The sequence below is a fragment of the Anoplopoma fimbria genome, chromosome 14, assembly GCF_027596085.1.
Source record: "Anoplopoma fimbria isolate UVic2021 breed Golden Eagle Sablefish chromosome 14, Afim_UVic_2022, whole genome shotgun sequence".
Taxonomy (NCBI): Eukaryota; Metazoa; Chordata; class Actinopteri; order Perciformes; family Anoplopomatidae; genus Anoplopoma; species Anoplopoma fimbria.
This window is the reverse complement of record NC_072462.1, coordinates 7972215-7991531: the sequence shown is the minus strand read 5'-3', so window position 1 is coordinate 7991531 and position 19317 is coordinate 7972215. Positions and strand designations below refer to the sequence as shown.

General features: G+C 43.8%; 1 protein-coding gene across 1 annotated transcript in view; it reads right to left on the bottom strand.

Annotated features, from left to right (window-relative positions):
* The window catches only part of il11ra (interleukin 11 receptor, alpha), a 55183-nt gene continuing 35866 nt past the window's right edge, over positions 1 to 19317 (bottom strand). The window contains exons 2-12 of the mRNA XM_054612858.1: positions 14012 to 14108; positions 8466 to 8532; positions 7198 to 7364; positions 6334 to 6448; positions 5793 to 5956; positions 4664 to 4827; positions 3986 to 4130; positions 3555 to 3647; positions 1865 to 1970; positions 1589 to 1668; positions 1 to 865 (exon numbers count right to left, since the gene is read on the bottom strand). Of these exons, the coding sequence (XP_054468833.1) occupies positions 1590 to 1668; positions 1865 to 1970; positions 3555 to 3647; positions 3986 to 4130; positions 4664 to 4827; positions 5793 to 5956; positions 6334 to 6448; positions 7198 to 7364; positions 8466 to 8532; positions 14012 to 14108 (1197 nt within the window). The 3' untranslated portion in view covers positions 1 to 865; position 1589. The remainder of the gene's footprint in view (positions 866 to 1588; positions 1669 to 1864; positions 1971 to 3554; positions 3648 to 3985; positions 4131 to 4663; positions 4828 to 5792; positions 5957 to 6333; positions 6449 to 7197; positions 7365 to 8465; positions 8533 to 14011; positions 14109 to 19317) is intronic.

Sequence of the window (19317 nt, the reverse complement as noted above, 5' to 3'; positions counted from 1 at the left end):
TCTCCGTGTCCATCCCCTCAGGGTCTGGAGCCAGAGACGGGTTTGCCTCCTGCCCCCTCAGCTGAGACCATTAATGCCCGTAGTTGCTGCTTTGGCATCAGATGCACACACACACACAGAGACTGGCAGTTATGCTTCCTTCACAGCATTGAGTCGGTCGGTCAGTCGGTGTAATAACGGACACACAATAATCTGTTATTTCTCCCCATGAATCATAGAAAAATAAAATAAAGGAACGTGAGGAGTTCTGGGTGGAAGGAGAGAAGAAAGATGTCTCCAGAAATTTTTTTTCCCCTTTCCACATAAAAAAAAATAACCTATGTTCTCCTGTTTGGCAGCTGCACTTCCTGTCCTTACATGATGCTTAAAAAGTTCCAAAGATGTTGCTCCTCTCCAAATAAAGGGGCGGAGTCAGTCCACCTGAAGCAGCATTGGTTGTGAGTGAACTCAAATGTCCTGATGCAGTGTCGCCACTACAGTCCGCTGACGATTGAACTACAGTGACGTTGCTGAAGTGAGCAGAAAGAAACAGACTAGGGCCGCTTTTCCCTGTCCCCATATAGCAAGAGTCTGCTGATGCATTATGGGTAGTGCATTTAGATGTGACTGATGAATTTTGTCTGGGAAAATCTTGCAAAACATACCCTTCAGTCAGCTTTTATATACTGGGTAACTTTACCCTACTCCGTAAAGTTCCCTGCATGGGTTCATCCCTGTCCTGGATCCTGGTCAAACCCTGGAAGATGCATTCTGGTTAATGTAGTTGAATACGGACGGTCAGCTTGCTACAGTGGTAAAGGCAGAGGCTGACTCTCGGGGGGGAGCCCTAGAACGGGCTGACAAGGAGAAGATGCTTGAAATCAACCTGAGGAGAGGAGAGGAGAGGAAGAGAAAAAACAGAAAATAAGTTGATGTACAAACAGCAGGAAGAGTGGTTTGAGAAAAGAGGAGAGGAAGTGAAGGAGAGTAGAAATGAGGAAAACCCTTTAAAAAACAAGTATAAAGCATAATGTAATTAAGCGCTGCCTTGAAATAAGAGATCGAAATAACAGAGCTGAATGAGAGATGTACAGGCATATTTGCAGGGTTATAATCTGTGTGTGTGTGTGTGTGTGTGTGTGTGTGTGCGTGTGTGTGTTAGCCTTATAATCACATGTTGGCTGGCTATCTGAAGGGTTGTCTGAATGTTGTTTATAGCAGCACTTTGAACCATTCGGTTCTCACTAAGGCAGAGCTCCGCTATGCCATTCTCACTGGCTTAACTCCCATTCCAGGGCTTTTTGTGGTTCTCTTATAAATCTGAAAGAAGTGACACTTCATTAGGGTTTTAATTATCTTTGCCGCGGAGGCTGGTTGCCATACAGAGGTCTAAAACTATCTGCCAAACAAGCTAAACTAAGAACACAAACCGCCATGTGTGTGGCCATCGGTGAGAACTCAACATATTCACAACACGTGTGCAACAAGACAAATTAAATCTGACACAAAAGGCTTCAGAGAAGAAAAATTTGCTTAAAACTCTAACCAAAGAAAACAAGAAAACAGTAGATGATCAATAGATCAATATTTGCGTATATGCGTGTCTCACATTAGATTGGCATAGACTTCATCTTGACCATAGAGGTGAGTTCCTGTTTGGTCACATGATCCCGCCGCCTTTGTCTCACCCTGGAAATATAAAACAATAAGTAAACAACAACAGAAAAAACTAACAGAAAAACAAGCCCAAAAATGCCATGCTTTGAAAAAAAATAAAATTCTCAGAGACAGACCACACATCTGTGGCCTGCGGATGTGGTGTGTGTGTGTGTGTGTGTGTGTGTGTGTGTGTGTGTGTGTGTGTGTGTGTGTGTGTGTGTCTTACCACACGACAAAGATGAGGGAAAGGATGGTGGTGAGGATGACCACGGAGAACAAAACCAGCAGAATCACCAAACCCATATTACCTTCATCCTCAGGATGTACAGAATCTGAATGTGGAGAGAGAGGGAAGAAAAAAACAACAACATGGGGGGTCAACACAACAAGCATGGTGGAAGATACAGAGAGAGAGAGAGAGAGAGAGAGAGAGAGAGAGAGAGAGAGAGAGAGAGAGAGAGAGAGAGAGAGAGAGAGAGAGAGAGAGAGAGAGAGAGAGAGCTAAAGCAACAGAGAGGAGATCTGCCTCAAAGATGACGGGTACAGATGCACTATAGATTAAAGGGACAGATGTGTAAGTGTGGTGGAAGAAAAAAAAAAAAAGTTGAAAACCAGAAACAAAAAAAATAGCAGTCTGTGTGCGTTCTCAGATTTAATTACTCCCTGGTGAGAAGTTAATTTGAAATGTGCCATTACAGCTTTCACACAAACACACATTTATCATTGCGAGAGGGAGAAAACAACTCTCGTTCACACACACAAACAAGACAAAACGTTGTTCAATGTGAACTGTGATACAGAGCAAAAACAAATGAATGAAAAAAAATCACAGGCAAGCATTGGAAATAAAATGTTCAAAAGCACGAGATTTACGAGCATATGACAGTGGACACACGCACGCACACACACACGCACGCACGCACGCACGCACGCACACACACACACACAGAAGAAGACATCTGGTTCACAGCAGACCAGCTCAAATCAGACAGCATCAGTCAGGGCGACCTTCAGCCTCCACTCTGCTGACAGATATTGAGTCTACATATCTCCTTGTATATACTACTGTGCGGGTGGCACATTTACATATGCATAGTATTTTTGCGTGTCCTGCTTGTGTATATTTGAGATGCGCACGCCAGCAAGCAACTGCAGGATGCTACTTCCTGTTTTTATATTTTTACCCATGAACATGTGAGCTGATATGTACTTAACTTTTCACCCAGGTACAGAACAAAATACCCCGCAGGTACAATTTACTGCAGTTATATGTATTTTGGTGATGAAGCCAGACACGAGGTACTTGTACTGCTCTACCTAGAGTATAATAACTGAAGATAATTGCTGCATTATTGACTGATGCCGCTTCTTGTTGTGCCAATTAATGGTGTAAAAAACATACTCGTCCTGCTGTTTGAAACCCAGACTGATTGTAAAACAAGCAAGAATTCAAATTGTGATCCTACCTTTGATCAACTTGACAGTGTGAATAAATTTAAACCTCAAAATGAGATGATGGATGTTTTGGTATTTAATATAATAATACAAGTTTTGGTTGGGTGCATTTTATTTCTGGGAGGAACGGAGCGTGGACTTAAAGCAACAGTAGTAAAAGTATTAGTTGTGTTGGCGATGTAGCAGTGGATCTACTAAACAGAGCAGTGTAAGTTACATTAATAGTGCATGTACTTTGAGCAGCAGCAGTACTTGTAGCAGAAACAACTGGAGTGGAAGATGTAGCAGAATTCTGTTATTGTACTTCTGTTGAGCTACAACATAAACAAACATACAGTACTGATGTTGCGCCTGAATACAATCACTCATACATGTTCGAGTCCGACTCACGCCCCCCCCCCTTTTCAAGTCTTTGGCTGCGCTGTCAATTGAAGCAGAAAAAATAAAAAAAAATAACTTACTGTCTAACTTTGGGGTTGAGATTTCAGGTTGTGTGCTGAAGGGGAAAGGATAGTCCGGAAAGCTGTCCTCTGGAGATTCAGTTGTGGAGGGGACTGTAGTACAAACAAAACGTGCACACACACACACATTTTAGGGAAAAAAAGAAAAAAGAAAACGATGAATATGCAGAATATTTTATAGATTCATCTTTTTGTTTATTATATTATGTGATTAATCTTGTGGTGTATAAAACCTCAGAAAAAAAAGTAAAAAAAGAAATGTGTATCTCACACAGAGTGCAAGGTGACTTAATTGTTAATTCATTATTATTATTATATTGATTGCATGGTGTCATATCCCACTTTAGTCCACGTTTGTTGCTTTTAAATGTGCTCCGATAAACAAACTGACTTGGTCTTAAATCATAATTTTTAAAAACTTTCTCTCTGACCTTCCCAAGGCCTGACATGAAGCAGGGGACTCCATTCACTCCACTTGCTCTCAGGGTTCACCGCGTCACGGGCTCGAATCTGAACCTGGTGGAGGTGACCGGCCAGGGCGTCAAATATCATGACCGGACTCTCCTCGGAGAAAACCTGAATGATGGAGAAAGAGAGAGGACAGGGATCTGTTTTGGTCGCATCGTGGGTTTATATTAGATGACCACTTACTCATCTGATACAGGCAAGATTTGGATTAAAAATCTAAGGGAAACTGTTGTGGTTTTTCATATACTTATTGTTTTTTGTAATTCCTTTGCTGGGACTTAATTTGTTTGAGCGACTTCTTACCCCTTCATCATCCCAAAGAGTCATTTGGCATGAATATGTTGATTTAAATTAAGTAATTACAAGTTAAACTACTATATGCAGTAGCAAAGAAGCACACATAAATGAAAATCAACCTTTTTTTTTGTATTTCATGATGCTCATGAGGTATGAATTCAGGAATCATTTCGTCCTATGATTTCAGGCCCATATGTTGATATGTAGTTCTTCTTCCAGTAGCATGTTCTGTGATTGGCTCAATGTGGGAAACTACAGTTACATTTTCTTTAATACAACCTGTATACAGTGTATACAGAGTGCCGAGATGCCATGAAATTACACCTTCGGCCTGGCTTACTAACCTCTGACCAGTACATGGAGCCCATCGGCCTGTAGCTGATCTGGAACATGAGGGGGAAAGCATCGTGCAGCGGCCAGGAGGCTGGGAAGTTCCATGAGACGTTCAGCCTCTTTGGATAGCCCTCTAGGGCCTTCACCAGCAGAGACTCTGGAGGCTCTGGTTTCACTGCAAACAAAGACAGATAGAAAGGAAAATAAAAACAAGAAAGAGAGATTTAAGTGTTTCCTCTATGGTTGGCACACTATTGAGAAGACAACAAGGGCAGATTAAACCAAAAAGTCTGAGCACCAAAACGTATCTGATGAGTGATCTACCCTTGCAGCTTTTGGGGATATAAAATCAATCCAACTTTGATTAAAAATGCCATTACTACTCTTTCTCTACATATATGACCACCAATGATCACTTTTGCCAGAACTATCCAAAACTCAGGGAATCTTGTCCCTCTTTACTTGTGTTTTGCAGCATATTTGTCACACCACTGTGACTAAAAAGTATGTAGAGGTCGAGGAAAACGCCGTGAGCAATATCCAATGGGCACTCCAGCCGCTACCGAGATCGTTTCGAGGACGCTGTGAATGGCTCCGCTCGAGAGCGACCAGAACGTCGGGGCACACAAAGAGAGAAGCAGCAAAACAAGATAATTGAGGTCATTATGCGAGGACCAAAAAAAGGGCACGGTCTAATAAAAACATCTTCATGTGAAAATGATGGGAAAATAAAGCCCTCTTTTAGCTTCTTTGAGGACATGAACCCTGTTGTGTGTATCTCTGAGGCAAAACAAGAGGAGTAGATAATGGAGGTGTCTTTGAAGCATGGAGCTTGGACGCCCTGAAATTGAACAGTTGTAACAGCGTCTTTGAATGTGTGTTTTGTCACAACTGGTAGGGATAATAGAGGGGGGCAGAGTCAGCTGTGTTCCTAGCTAAGGACTATAGTAGATATTGAATAGTGCTAAAACTTATTTAAGTAGAGCTAGAACTGGGAGCACTAGACACAAGTAAAAAAAAATGTTGAAAATGATTAACCTTCTAAGAAATAAATGTCACTTAAGTGCTTTCTAGACACTAACATATTTTTTCCAACCACCCCTTTGCTGTGTGTCTGTGTGTGTTTTTATGTGATCTTACATAGCTTCTGTAAACTAAAGCTTTCAAACGTTGTCTCCGACCCGAGGGCGTTGGTCTCTGTGATCCTCAGGGTATGGACGGTCTGCCAGAAAGCAGGATGATCTACATCGCAGTGCTTGTGGACCACATCCAGGACACACGACCTCCACTCCTGACCAGACCCCCTTTAAAGAAACAAAAAAACAAAAGGTTTTGCGTTCTGTCGCTGGGAAAGACAACTTGAGTGTGTGCTGAAAACTTCAGAAATGTCAAGAAATAAGAGATCCTTGAGTTTCTTCAGCTTGACACTTAGTTATTCTGAGAAACACTGCTGTGCTGTGTTATGGTGAAAAGTTTCCACTGAGTGCCACATGGGCAGAGTGAAGAGATGGAAGCAGAGACGCATAGACAGGGTTCACATGGGGATACCACTGACGCTATATGCACTTCATTCAGAATGAAACATCTGTGGAAACATGCACTATATTTAGTCTCTTTATTGTTGCCCATTGTGAATGTGACTTCGGGCGTTGCTGTTTGGGTTGCAGTAACTCGCTCTTACCTGAAGGAGGCATTGTACTTGGCTGGCAGGAAGGTCTTTATCGATTCAGTCCAGGAGCAGCGAACATGCGTGTGATTGGGCACCTGACAGGAAACGCTCAGCTTCCCTGGGGGGTCTGGGAGACGGGAGTCAGACAGTTTATTATCAGGAGAGAGAGGGAGTACATTTTTGTTTTTTTAAGGACCCTATTAAATATAATATTTTAAATATTTCTCTGTCTTGTCCTCAAGGTTTTAAATGAACAGCTCTGTGCTCTGGTGTCCCTATCGTGAACCAAAAATATTTCAGGAGAGGCTTGGCCAGTTCCATGGAAAAACTCCCTGTCCTTTTAAAAAGGAAGCCCACTTAAGGGAGCCGCTTCCTGTTCGAGACAGTTACAGGAAGCGGAGGGCTTTTGTCTATGTGACGGCTGATAAGACCGGTTTCCTCTGAGGACCAGAAGCTCTCTACTGATCATCACAGTTGTAATGAGATTTCTTGATGGAGCCAGAGAGCCGGCATAGATCAAATGTTGAGAGAAGGAACTCATTCATTAAGAAAATGTGGAGAGGGAGAAATATAATTAGAGAGATGAGAGAGACACAAAGGGGAAAATGTGTTGGTGCAAACCCAAGAGAGAGATGACAATGTGTGAGGAGGAGAAACATTTTGGTATGCTTTTATGCTAAATTATCCAAAGACTGAACTCAACTGTGAGGAACTGGGATGCTGTCTTAAACACAGGGGACATAGGCAATGTTTTTTTTTTTTTAAGGCTGCAGTCCCATAGCGAGAGAGTAAAAGTATGGCAGAGCTGTTAAAAGTGTAATAACTCCCAAATGAGGCGCTGTGAGCTAGGACAAGTCAGAACAGGACTACACTTACGGCCCAGCCTGAGACTGATGGAGTGGAGGAGGAACCCCCGGGCGTCGTAGCAGCTGTAGTTGCCCTGCGCCGAGTGGTTGACCTGCAGCAGGACTAAGGTTCCATCGGAGGTCACATTGTGCCGTGGCAGCACTGAGCTGTGGTTGAGATGCCACACCACAGGTAACCTGGTCGGGAACACATTAGAGTTTAGTTATTATGCAACGACAAGAACGGAACTCTTTAAAGCATTCTCATTCCCAAAGAAGAGACCCTCAGGTGATTTTCATTGGGTCGCAAAATACATTTGCATAATTTATTCCATATTCTTTAATTTGAAATGTATATCTGCAGTACGCCTTTGAGCCACATGAGGGAGCCTGAATGCTTGATTTGTTCTAATAATTGTAGCCTACCTCTGACTTTAAATCTATTATGAAAGGCTAGCTTACATTCTGTTTGTTTTATTGATGAGAGGAAAAATACATCTCTCATTCAAAAAAGTATTTAACATGTGTATATGTTTCTAATAACTCATGCATAAAAAAAGAGTGATTTATCTTATTGATTTATCAAAAATCTCTTTAAAATGACTGGTTTACCTATTCATGATAATGTTTGCATAAATTAAGTAGTAAGATCATTCACGCACAAACTCACTCTTATTAAAAAATGGCCTATTATATTATTTAAACAAAAACGGCTGGTCTATTCCATGTATTTCTAGCCGTTTATCTTGAAATACTGCAAAAATAAATAAAAATAAAGGTCTATGGCAACTGCGAATAAGAACTATCAGGCTTTCGCTACTCAATAACTGTAAGGATCAATTAACTACTAGGTTTGTGTTTTTATGTGATTTTCTGACAATACAATGCAATTTACCTTATATCATCTTATTAGTGTTGTTTGCTGACTTATCTTTGAAAAGATGGAATACATTGTCTCTCGCTCAAAACAGATAACTTAGCCTTTTTGCACTGGTTAACCCTTTCTATCATGATAAGATATCTTGAAAACAAAATGTTGACTGCCAGACCACCATCAAAACTAGTTTATATTTTAATTTGTTGAGCATATGAATACAGTTAGATGGCTGATGACTGCATCCTATTGGTATCTATTGATATCACTAGAACTTTTATGATGAATTTGTTCCTGTACGACTACTGAATGTATTAATAAAAACAATTAACTGCTGTTTTGGTATTTTAAACGCCCATATGACATCTATTTGTCATTAGAAGACATAACTTCAATGTACACAGGAAAAAGTTTTCTTTCCTCACCTGATTTGTGACTTCTCGCAAGCCAGTGTCACATTTGACTGCATGTGCCCGTACTGCACGCCTGACACTGCAAACACAGGACATCACATAAAACATCAAAGCGGTAGGTACACACTGCAAATACTGTGCAGAAATACCATGTGTCCGCATTGTCTGTATCAATGTGATTTAAGCGGCACCATTTACAGTCCAGTCAACAGTATCACAATAACATGACCGTACAAGGTTCTGGATCCTGCAGACGCTGGGCCGGGGAGACTTTGGCACACCGTATAAAGCGGCTCAAGGGTTTTATTTTTCTGGACCTTTATTATTATCACAATTCAAATAGTATCACTCTGTCAGCAAATCCACTTTAATACCACTATAATAACAGACAGAGAAGCAGTTCAGCATACAGATGTAGGGCCCTATTTAAACGGTCCACAGTGCATGGTCTATCCATGGCGCAAGTGCATTTAGGGTGTATACAACTCCAGGCTACTCTGGTTAAATGGCTTATATTCTGGGCCCAAAGTGAGGTGAAAGGGTCTAAAGTGGTCTCTTCATTAATGGGTAAGTTTGGGGCATTATATGAATTAAAGTGTGTCATCCCTCATTCCCTTTAAAAGCCAAGTGGGCCCTGCACCTGGAGTGTTGCTATTTGAAAGTCGGGTTCGGTCAATCAGAGCAGCGAGCGGGTTTTCTGCTTAGGGAACGTATCTGCGCCAAGTGAAAGTGTATGAGCAGACCATAAACTGGAGCAGCTGAGCCTCTGCCTCTGCCATTTCCCCAATCCTCTGTCCAATCAACGCCTCCATTTGACTGCATATGGACCAATGCACTGATAGCCTATTTAGCTGAGAAGGAAGTTCTGCTGTACGTCCCTGCGTGTACGTCCCTGCGTGTACGTCCCTGCGTGTACGTCCCTGCGTGTACGTGCCTTTGTGTACGTGCCTGTGGGTACGTCCCTGTGGGTACGTCCCTGTGGGTACGTCCCTGTGGGTACGTGCCTGTGGGTACGTCCCTGTGGGTACGTCCCTGTGGGTACGTCCCTGTGTTTATGTCCCTATGTGTATGTCCCTGCGTGTTGGGAACCTGCCTATGTTGACATATCTTGTTATCTGATTATGAGCCCTTTAAATGGCCGAAAAATACCGCGCCATTGACTTTAGACCAGGTTGTTGTTGACTCGTGGCACAATCTCATTCTGGTGCTCAAGATAGCACTGTGCTAACAATGCACCTGACCACGCCTCCATTTAAGGCCAACGAGCCCATGGATGCACAGAGTGGCACCGTGGCGTGTCGGTGTGAAAGTAGCAAAGGCAGTTGTGCTGCTTTGCGCAGGGTGTAAGATAGGGCAATTAGACTTAACTCTCAAACTCGAATAAAAAAACAAAAACATTTTTAACATGAACATTGAAAAAATGTTGCCTTTGAGATGTGAAAGATACAGGTGCTCCCACTGAGAAACAAAGCCCAAAATATGTTGATTTGAACAGATTTGAGCCGCTTTCTGCACATTGTCTCAATTTGTTTGTTCATAAGACTCGCTGACTAAAGAAGATAAATAAATAAAAAACAATGCTTCCAGCCTTAACTTCACAAAGACCCAAAATAAGGAAATGACAAACAGAGGACTAAACAAGATACAGCGACACAGAGTATCTTGTTCAATCCAATCAACAGTGATCCAAAATATCATTATACAGGCAGAAGCGTGATACATTTCACAACCACATCTGGAGAAACTTTTGAAATGCATCATCTTCGTGATGTGGATTTAGAAAAAAGGTTGTTATTTTGAAAGTTTTCACTCTTTTTTGGTATCTATCCATGCAAATTGCTTTAGTTTTGTGTGTTGCGGTTTTGAGATATCCATCTCTAAGATGTCTGTCTCTGCCCTTATACAACAGCGGTGAATGGAATTTGCTCATATCATTAAAAAAAATTACATTTGAGTGACATTTGTAATACTCAACAGGAACGACCCAAAAGAGCGAGGTCACTGAAGGTTTGGTGAGTAATCATCAAACCTTCAGTGACCTCGCTTCTTTGCAATTTTGTTTGAAACCGTAAGAAAAGGCTGACAATCTAAGTTCAGTCAGTTTGATATGGGGAGCGCTTCATTGAATAAAATAAGCATTTGTATCATAACAGATGAGTTTAGCATGTGCTAAACTTGCCGTCACGCAAAATTGGAAGGTAGAGTAGATTGGAAGCAATACTAAGTGCAGTGTATAGTTGAGCAAATATTTTGGGGTGATTGCAGTAATTGGCCGAGCTGATGCTCTATTTCAGTATGTGTGTGCATGTTTAGTAGGCTCCATAAAATGAAAAGCTGGCATTTACAGATGATCACTTTGACTGCCAGTCTGCCACGCACGCACCTTCATTAATTCTCAACCTCAATCACTCAGGCATGCACACTCCCTGCTGCTACTCCAACCTTAGTAACAAACAATTTGTCCCAAGTTTTTTTTTTCCTTCATTTTTGATACAACCCCCTCTTTGTTTCACAAATTTGAGCGGCATTAAAATGGTATCGCAAAGGATTACAAGCAAAAACATTAAGTTGGATTTTGAAAATGTGACTTTGTTGTTTGCATCAGTAAGAGGACCAGGCAGGTGAAGCTTTATGGGGATGTTAGTATTCAATTTACTCTATAGGTATAGATTGATGTTACTTTTCATGTGCCCTTCAAGGACCGACTATCCTAAATTCAATTTAACAAAAACTCAAGTTACTGAGGGCCTTTTTTAAAACTTGGTTTTCACTCACAGCGAGAGATCGCTTTTCTGGCCTTCATGCTGTTGTTTTAGTGTCTGTGGGAAAAGAGACAGCTGAGGGAAAAGAGCGCCAACGTGCTCCACAGTGAATTTGCGGCTACAGTCATGTTTCTGAGTGGAGGGGACGAGCAGAGAGGAGGACAATAAATTCTACTGAGTTTCTTTTTTTTTATAAGCAAATGGAGGCTTTTTCATTCTGCTGCGGTGTGTATGGGAAACAATTTGTCATATACAACACAAGGCATGTTTAATAAATCTGAGTTACCAAGACAGCGGTTACTTATGGACCACTGTGAACAAAGCTGTGGGACATTAGAAAAAGTAAAGATACATGCAGATATCAAAGCTTGAAAGGACATTAATTATGTTCTACGTTTGGTTCCACTATTGTTTACAACCATGATACCGTATCAATCATCAAGTTAAAAGCTGAGATCAGGGAAATAGTGCAATAGGACAGAGAAAATGAGCAGACAGATTATTCAAATGACTCACTGGGAGGTTAAACCAAGAATGAGTACACAGGAAAAATTATGGAGAAAATCTTATTAAGATTGTTGTGATCAAAATTGATATTGCAATTACTATTTTTTTTTCTATAAATGATCCCACAGGTGTGTTATTGTGGTTGATATAGTATATAGGTATAAAGGACATGAATGTGCTAAGCCTATCGTTTCAGAATTTTCTTTTTAGCTTTAACTTCTAGTTTAAAACTTCCTTGACATACATTTAACATTGGAGGTATCCTTAACATAACTCAGTAAGATTCAGATATAATCATGACATTCAAAAGTGATGCATCAACTGATAACAGCTGAGCGGCCCAGTTATGACAAAATGACAAACTGTTGGTCATGTCTGACAATGTTCTGATATCAAACTGACTGCCTGTAATGTCTGACTGTTGACTGCTCTGCACTGTAACTGTTTGAGCTAACGTTAGCTTTGCCAAAATGAGAGGACTTCTTCATAGGCCTGAATTCTGGAGTCCAAATGTGGGCGCCTTGATGGTGACAAACTTAAAGCGTGATGTCATCTGCCTAAAAGTTTACCTACGGAGATTCCATTAAACTTTCAGCTGTCTGTTCACACTCCACAACTGTCGAGTTACTAGCTGCCTACCTGTCTGAAACTGATTTGAACTGCTCCCCTAGATCATTAAACCCTGTGCACAAAAATACTTTTTAATCATCAGCAAAAAGACAGAGCCCACTCATCTCAAAGTAACAAGAGAAAAGGCCAAGAATTTGGGAGTTGGTTGTTTCGCCAACTCACGAAATTACTAAAGTTTACCAGAAACAGTGGTCATCTTAGCCTGTGATACCAGATGCTGGCAAAACTGTAGTTTGTTAAGATGAAACTGTTCAACTCAAATTTTGGCTCTTGGGTTTTGATAACTGCACTTTCAAACCTGCAATTTCGATATAAAAATGAGAAATTAAATAGACCTTAACTGTGTCTACACAACCAGGCAAGTAAAGTCGGTCAAAGTTCCTAAAAGCTGAAAAAGTTCCTAAAAGCTGAAAAAGAATCTCCCTTTGTCTTTTTTTTCATTAACTTTTCGTTGATCTAAAACTTTTTATTCAATGCCTCTCTCGTCAGTTTTAACCAGATTTCTTTTTCCTTTAACCACTAAAAATACACACACACACACACACACACACACACACACACACACACACCCTCTGTTTCTGTGAGTGTATTACCTGGGGCCTTGGTGCGGTGCAAAGAGTTGGCTGGTCTGAATGTGTGTATTCATGTTTTATTGGCAGTGAAGTACATTATTCCCCAAACCCGCAGCGTTCCACTCATATCTGATTCTGCCTCTGGCAAGGGGGCCCAGGCACATGCGCATGTATGCACACTCACATATATGCATAAAGCCACACACACACACACACACACACACACACACACACACACACACACACACACACACACACACACACACACACACACACACACACACACACACACACACACACACACACACACACACACACGAAGGCTGCAAGTTTCTCCTGACATTGAAATCAAATGGCAGGGTGGACCCAGAAATTGCAAGCTGGGTGAAATTCTGTACTCTCCAAACAAAAAAAAAAAAAAAGGACTCTGGAGCTGCCGTAGGGTAAAATTAATGGGAGGGGAAAACTTTGACAGTTTCACCTGGAGGGCCAAGGGCGAGTGCTCTTATTGTTGGAGTGGTTCATTTGGCTGGCTTCAGAAAGAGATACAGTAATAGAGAGAGGTAGAGGGAGACCGAAACAAAGATGGAAGAGCAGTCTTTCAAAGAGAGAAGAGCCAATTTCCTAATGTCAGACAGATCCCTCAAGCGCTATGTGAGGCGGGGGAAAAAAACGCTTCAACAATAGATTTCTTGTTTGCAGAGAGCTAATCCAAAAAAAACATGAATTCCAATTGAGCTATAAAAGAAAAAATGAAGTTGCACAGTGCAAAATCGGACAGAGAGAGAACCATGAAAATGAACTCTGATGTGTTTTAACAACAAAAGGAAAGTTCTCTGATCAAGATTCTGCTTGGACTCTGCTTTGGATTTACTCCAACCTTTCTTCTGCAGTAGCTTTAGATCCCCTAAGTACTTTGAGTCGAGATAAGAGTGCCCAAAATAGTTCACAAAGGAATCCGTGCCTGATCCTAAGCAGAATGTGTGTTTGAACGTGGGTTCTTAAGTGTGTGTGTGTGTGTTTTAAATATGTCCTTGGGAATAATGTCTCTCTGCAAGGTGTGCATGAAGACGCGTGCTCGAGTTACCTTCATCAGTCCGAATCTGAGCTCGACCGGGGCGCAGCGACCAGGATAGAAACCAGATGACTGTCAGACACACAGGACTGGACAAAAGGCCTGGCATCTAGAAAGACAAAGAGGGAGAGAGAGAAAAGAGGAGGTATAAGAATGAGGAGTTATTTTCAAGCCTAAAAGGTTTGGCGGCACGCATTAACAACATCAGCAACAGCATCATCATCATTCTGAGTCCATTTTGTGCAAGTTAATTGGCACAAAAAGAAAAATGTTTGGGGAAAGCAGCCAGACATGTCCATTTTCTTTGGTCAATTTCCTGCAGCTGTAACGACATACCAGTGTTAAAATTGTTTGGTAATAACATGTTGCAGGCTGTGAATTCACACATCAGGCTGTTTCGGCCTTTTCCATTTTATTGCAAATTCTAGGTCGCAAACAGTCCAAAAATGCAAAGACAGTGGTTCAAGACGACTGGTCGCTTCTATCTCCCGCAAGTGGAATCTGTCAGCGCGAGTCTTTCTCAAAACTGAGAACACATTGTTCGTAAAAGAACAGAGGGAAATTGTGTTGGAAATGATTTTTTGTTTCCACTGGCTTTGAAAAGTTTTAGTTCCAGTAGTGCTGGAGAACAGATCCATGGAGCCGTTTTTCTACCGTAAAGTTTAGTTTTTATGTAATTTAAACAAGATGTGCACATTCCCTCTCTGTGTCTCTGTTTCTCTCTCTGTCTTTTTTTTTTTCTTCCTCATCTTACAAAATAATTATAGCAAAGTAAAGCATTACATTAGTGCTCAGTGGGCTGTTTGTTGCAGTGTTCTCGGAGGGCCTACAAATGAAATGTACTGTGAAGAATCTAAAAGACAACAAGTGTAACCGTCAAAACGCAATAAACCGACCTCCAAAAAGGAGTTGCAATCAATTATAAACTTATTTTGCAGATTCATGGACTACTGTATTGCATTTATACAATCCCTGTACAGAGAGAACTCATATTATTAAATACATATCATGAAACTATTTAATTTGGCTGCACAATATATACTTAAATGTAGATTTTTAAGACCTCCTGTTTCTAAAGGATGTAAAAACAAATGGCCCGTCTTTGTAAAATCATCAGATATGTGTCAATAGTGTTTTTATCAGTGAAAATTCAGTGAAAAACTGGCCTGGTTACAAATATTCAGCGGCGCATGACCAAGCACAGCATCAACTTGTGGAGCTTTCGCACATGATGCTCAGGCCCTGACACTGTTAGCACAGACCTAGAAACATCATGAAACAAAAACAAAATGTAATATAATTAATGTCTTCCTACTGAGTCCAGGACATGAAATTAAGAGTATTTTGTAGCAGAAAAAACCCCCATAGAATATACTTCTGTTGGATTGAATGGGAGGAATGTGATGAAGTATAAAAGACTACGTGGTGTGTCTGTTTGTGGGCTACTAAGCCCAAAGTCACACAAACAAACACATCTTATCTCCACTGCTGCTTCTCTTTATAGAGCCGCCTTTGAGACACATATCAACTCTTAATAGCCCCCACCCAGTCAGAGGGAGATTTAAGCCCGTAGAAATGGTTATGTCTTTAGGGAGAGGAACCTCCTGTTCAAATAGGATGTTGCTGAAGCTGGGGTCATGATAACACAATGGCTGATCTTTAGAAACACAAGCCACTCAAAAATATAAAAGAATAAACTGATTTTGTCAGGCTTTCTTCTTATTTAGGAGAGAAAGAGTTATTAATCATATGACAACAAGCTCCACATTCATCATTGTGCAACAACATATCAAATAGGTTGTACAAATAGTGTCAGATAATGTTAATATTTTTAAATAAGTTACAAATATTTTCAGCGCCTCCAGACTTCATAGAGAGATGTTGCGTTCTTTTTTTTTATCCATCCATCCATTTCCTTCCGCTTATCCGGGGCCGGGTCGCGGGGGCAGCAAGCTAAGGAGGGTCCTCCAGACGTCCTTCTCCCCAGCAACACTTTCCAGCTCCTCCTGGGGAACCCTGAGGCGTTCCCAGGCCAGACGAGATATATAATCTCTCCAGCGTGTTCTGGGTCTACCCCGGGGCCTCTTACCAGTTGGACGAGGGAGGCGTCCAGGAGGCATCCTGATCAGATGCCCGAGCCACCTCAGCTGGCCCCTTTCGACGCGAAGGAGCAGCGGCTCTACTCCGAGCTCCCTCCGGATGTCTGAGCTCCTCACCCTATCTCTAAGGCTGAGCCCAGCCACCCTACGAAGGAAGCTCATTTCGGCCGCTTGTATTCGCGATCTCATTCTTTCGGTCACTACCCAAAGCTCATGACCATAGGTGAGGGTTGGAACGTAGATGGACTGGTAAATCGAGAGCTTTGCCTTATGGCTCAGCTCCTTCTTCACCAAAGTGGTCCGGTACAACGCCTGCATCACTGCTGACGCTGCACCGAACCGCCTGTCCATCTCCCGCTCCATTTTACCCTCACTCGTGAATAAGATCCCGAGATACTTGAACTCCCTCACTTGGGGCAGTGACTCACTCCCAACCCAGAGGGTGCAATCCACCGTTTTCCGGAAGAGAACCATGGCCTCAGACTTGGAGGTACTGACTCTCATCCCGACCGCTTCACACTCGGCTGTGAACCACCCCAGTGCGTGCTGAAGGTCACGTTCTGAAGAAGCCAACAGAACCACATCATCTGCAAAAAGCAGGGATGCGATTCTGAGGTCCCCAAACCGGAAACTCTCCTCCCCCCGGCTGCGCCTTGAAATCCTGTCCATGAAAATCACAAACAGGATTGGTGACAATGGGCAGCCCTGGCGGAGGCCAACACGCACTGGGAACAAGCTCGACTTTGTGCCGAGTATCCGGACATAGCTCTCACTTTGGTCATACAAGGACCGAATGGCTCGTAGTAACGAACCAGGTACCCCATATTCCCGCAGTACCCCCACAGGACTCCCCGAGGGACACGGTCGAAGGCCTTCTCTAAGTCCACAAAACACATGTAGACTGGATGAGCAAACTCCCATGCACCCTCCAACAGACCTGCAAGGGTAAAGAGTTGGTCCGCTGTTCCACGTCCAGGACGGAATCCGCATTGCTCCTCCTGAATCCGAGGTTCAACAATCGGACGGAGCCTCCTTTCCAGCACCCTGGAGTAAACTTTCCCGGGGAGGCTGAGCAGTGTGATACCCCTATAATTGGAGCACACTCTCCGAACCACCACCCCGGTCTGCCACTCCACAGGCACTGTACCCGACTTCCACGCGACAGTGAAGAGACGTGTCAACCAAGACAGCCCAACAATGTCCAGAGCCTTTAGCATCTCCGGTCGAATCTCATCCACTCCTGGCGCTTTGCCGCTGAAGAGCTTTTTAACTACCTCAACGACCTCCGCCAGGCATATGGACTTCCCCTGAGTCTTCAGACTCTGCCTCTTCCACAGAGGACGTGTTGGTCGGGTTCAGGAGTTCCTCAAAGTGTTCTTTCCACCGCTCGACAATATCCCCAGTCCGGGTCTGCAGTTCTCCCCCTGCTGAGCACAGCCTGAGAAAAGCCCTGTTTCTCCTTTCTGAGTCGTCTCACGGTTTGCCAGAACTTCCTTGAGGCCATTCGAAAGTCCTTCTCCATGGCCTCGCCGGACTCCTCCCACACCCGGGTTTTTGCCTCAGCAACCGCCGCAGCTGCAGCCCTTCTGGCCAACCAGTACCTGCCTGCTGATTCAGGAGACCCCTCGGCCAACCAAGCCCGAAAGGCCTCCTTCTTCAGCTTGACGGCCTCCTTCACCACTGGTGTCCACCAGCGGGTTCTCGGATTGCCGCCACGACAGGCACCGATCGCCTTCCGACCACAACTCCTAGCAGCAGCTTCCACAATGGAGGATTTGAACATGGCCCACTCGGATTCCATGTCCCCAGCCTCCCCGGGATGCACGAGAAATTATTCCGGAGGTGGGAGTTGAAGACCTTGCGGACAGGATCATCAGCCAGACGTTCCCAGTTCACCCTCACTACACATTTGGGTTTACCGGGTCTGTCCGGCAGCCTCCCCCGCCACCTGATCCAACTCACCACCAGGTGGTGATCAGTTGACAGCTCTGCTCCTCTCTTCACCCGAGTGTCCAAGACATACGGCCGCAGGTCTGATGACAACTACAAAGTCGATCATAGACCTTTGGCCTAGGGTGTTCTGGTACCAAGTACACTTATGAACCTCCCTATGCTCAAACATGGTGTTTGTTATGGACAGTCCATGACTAGCACAGAAGTCCAACAACAAAGCACCACTCGGGTTCAGATCGGGCAGGCCGTTCCTCCCAATCACACCCCTCCAGGTTTCTCCATCGTTACCCACGTGAGCGTTGAAGTCTCCCAGAAGAACTATGGAGTCCCCAGTCGGCGCCCTTTCCAGAACACCACCCAAGGACTCCAAGAAGGCCGCGTACTCCGAACTGCCGTTTGGTGCATAGGCACAAACGACAGTCAGAGACTTTCCCCCTGCGATTCCCAGTCGCAGAGAGGCGACCCTCTCGTTCTCCGGGGAGAACTCCAGAACAGCGGCGCTCAGCCGGGTGTTTGTGAGTATCCCCACACCCGCCCGGCGCCTCTCACCCTGGGCAACTCCGGAAAAGGAAAAAGTCCAGCCCCTCTCCAGGAGTTTGGTTCCAGAACCGGTGCTATGCGTGGAGGTGAGCCCAACTATATCTAGTTGGTAGCGTTCCACCTCCCGCACCAGCTCCGGTTCCTTCCCTGCCAGAGAGGTGACATTCCACGTCCCTAGAGCTAGTCTGTGATGCCGGGGGTCAGCACGCCCAGTTTCCCGCCCCAGCCTGCCGCCCAGCTCACATTGCACCCGACCCCAATGCCTATCCCTGCGGGTGGTGGGCCCACAGGGTAGCGGCACGATGTAGCTTTTTCGGGCTGGGCCCCATGTGCCGAGGCCCAGCCACCAGACGCTCGCCGGCGAGCTCCCCTACCGGGTCTGGCTCCAGGAGGGTGCCCCGGTTTCCCTATTCCGGGCGAGGTGCCACAACCTTGCATTGTCGGATTCATTGGGGTTTTGTGAATCGCTCTTAGTCTGACCCCTCCCCCGAGACCACTTTGCCTTGGGAGACCCTACCAGGAGCTATTGCCCCTGACAACACAGCAACAGGAACTGGGAAGAGAACCATCAGCAGTAGTGGATGTGTGTAAACTTCTCAACAAACAAACAAATAAAAAAAGATTTTAGTCATGTTGATGTGAATTGAGCAGAAATGGTCAGAAGGTCTTGGTTCTGTGTTTTAGGACAGAAGTGAATGTTGCTGCTGTTGCCCTGACAACAGCAAC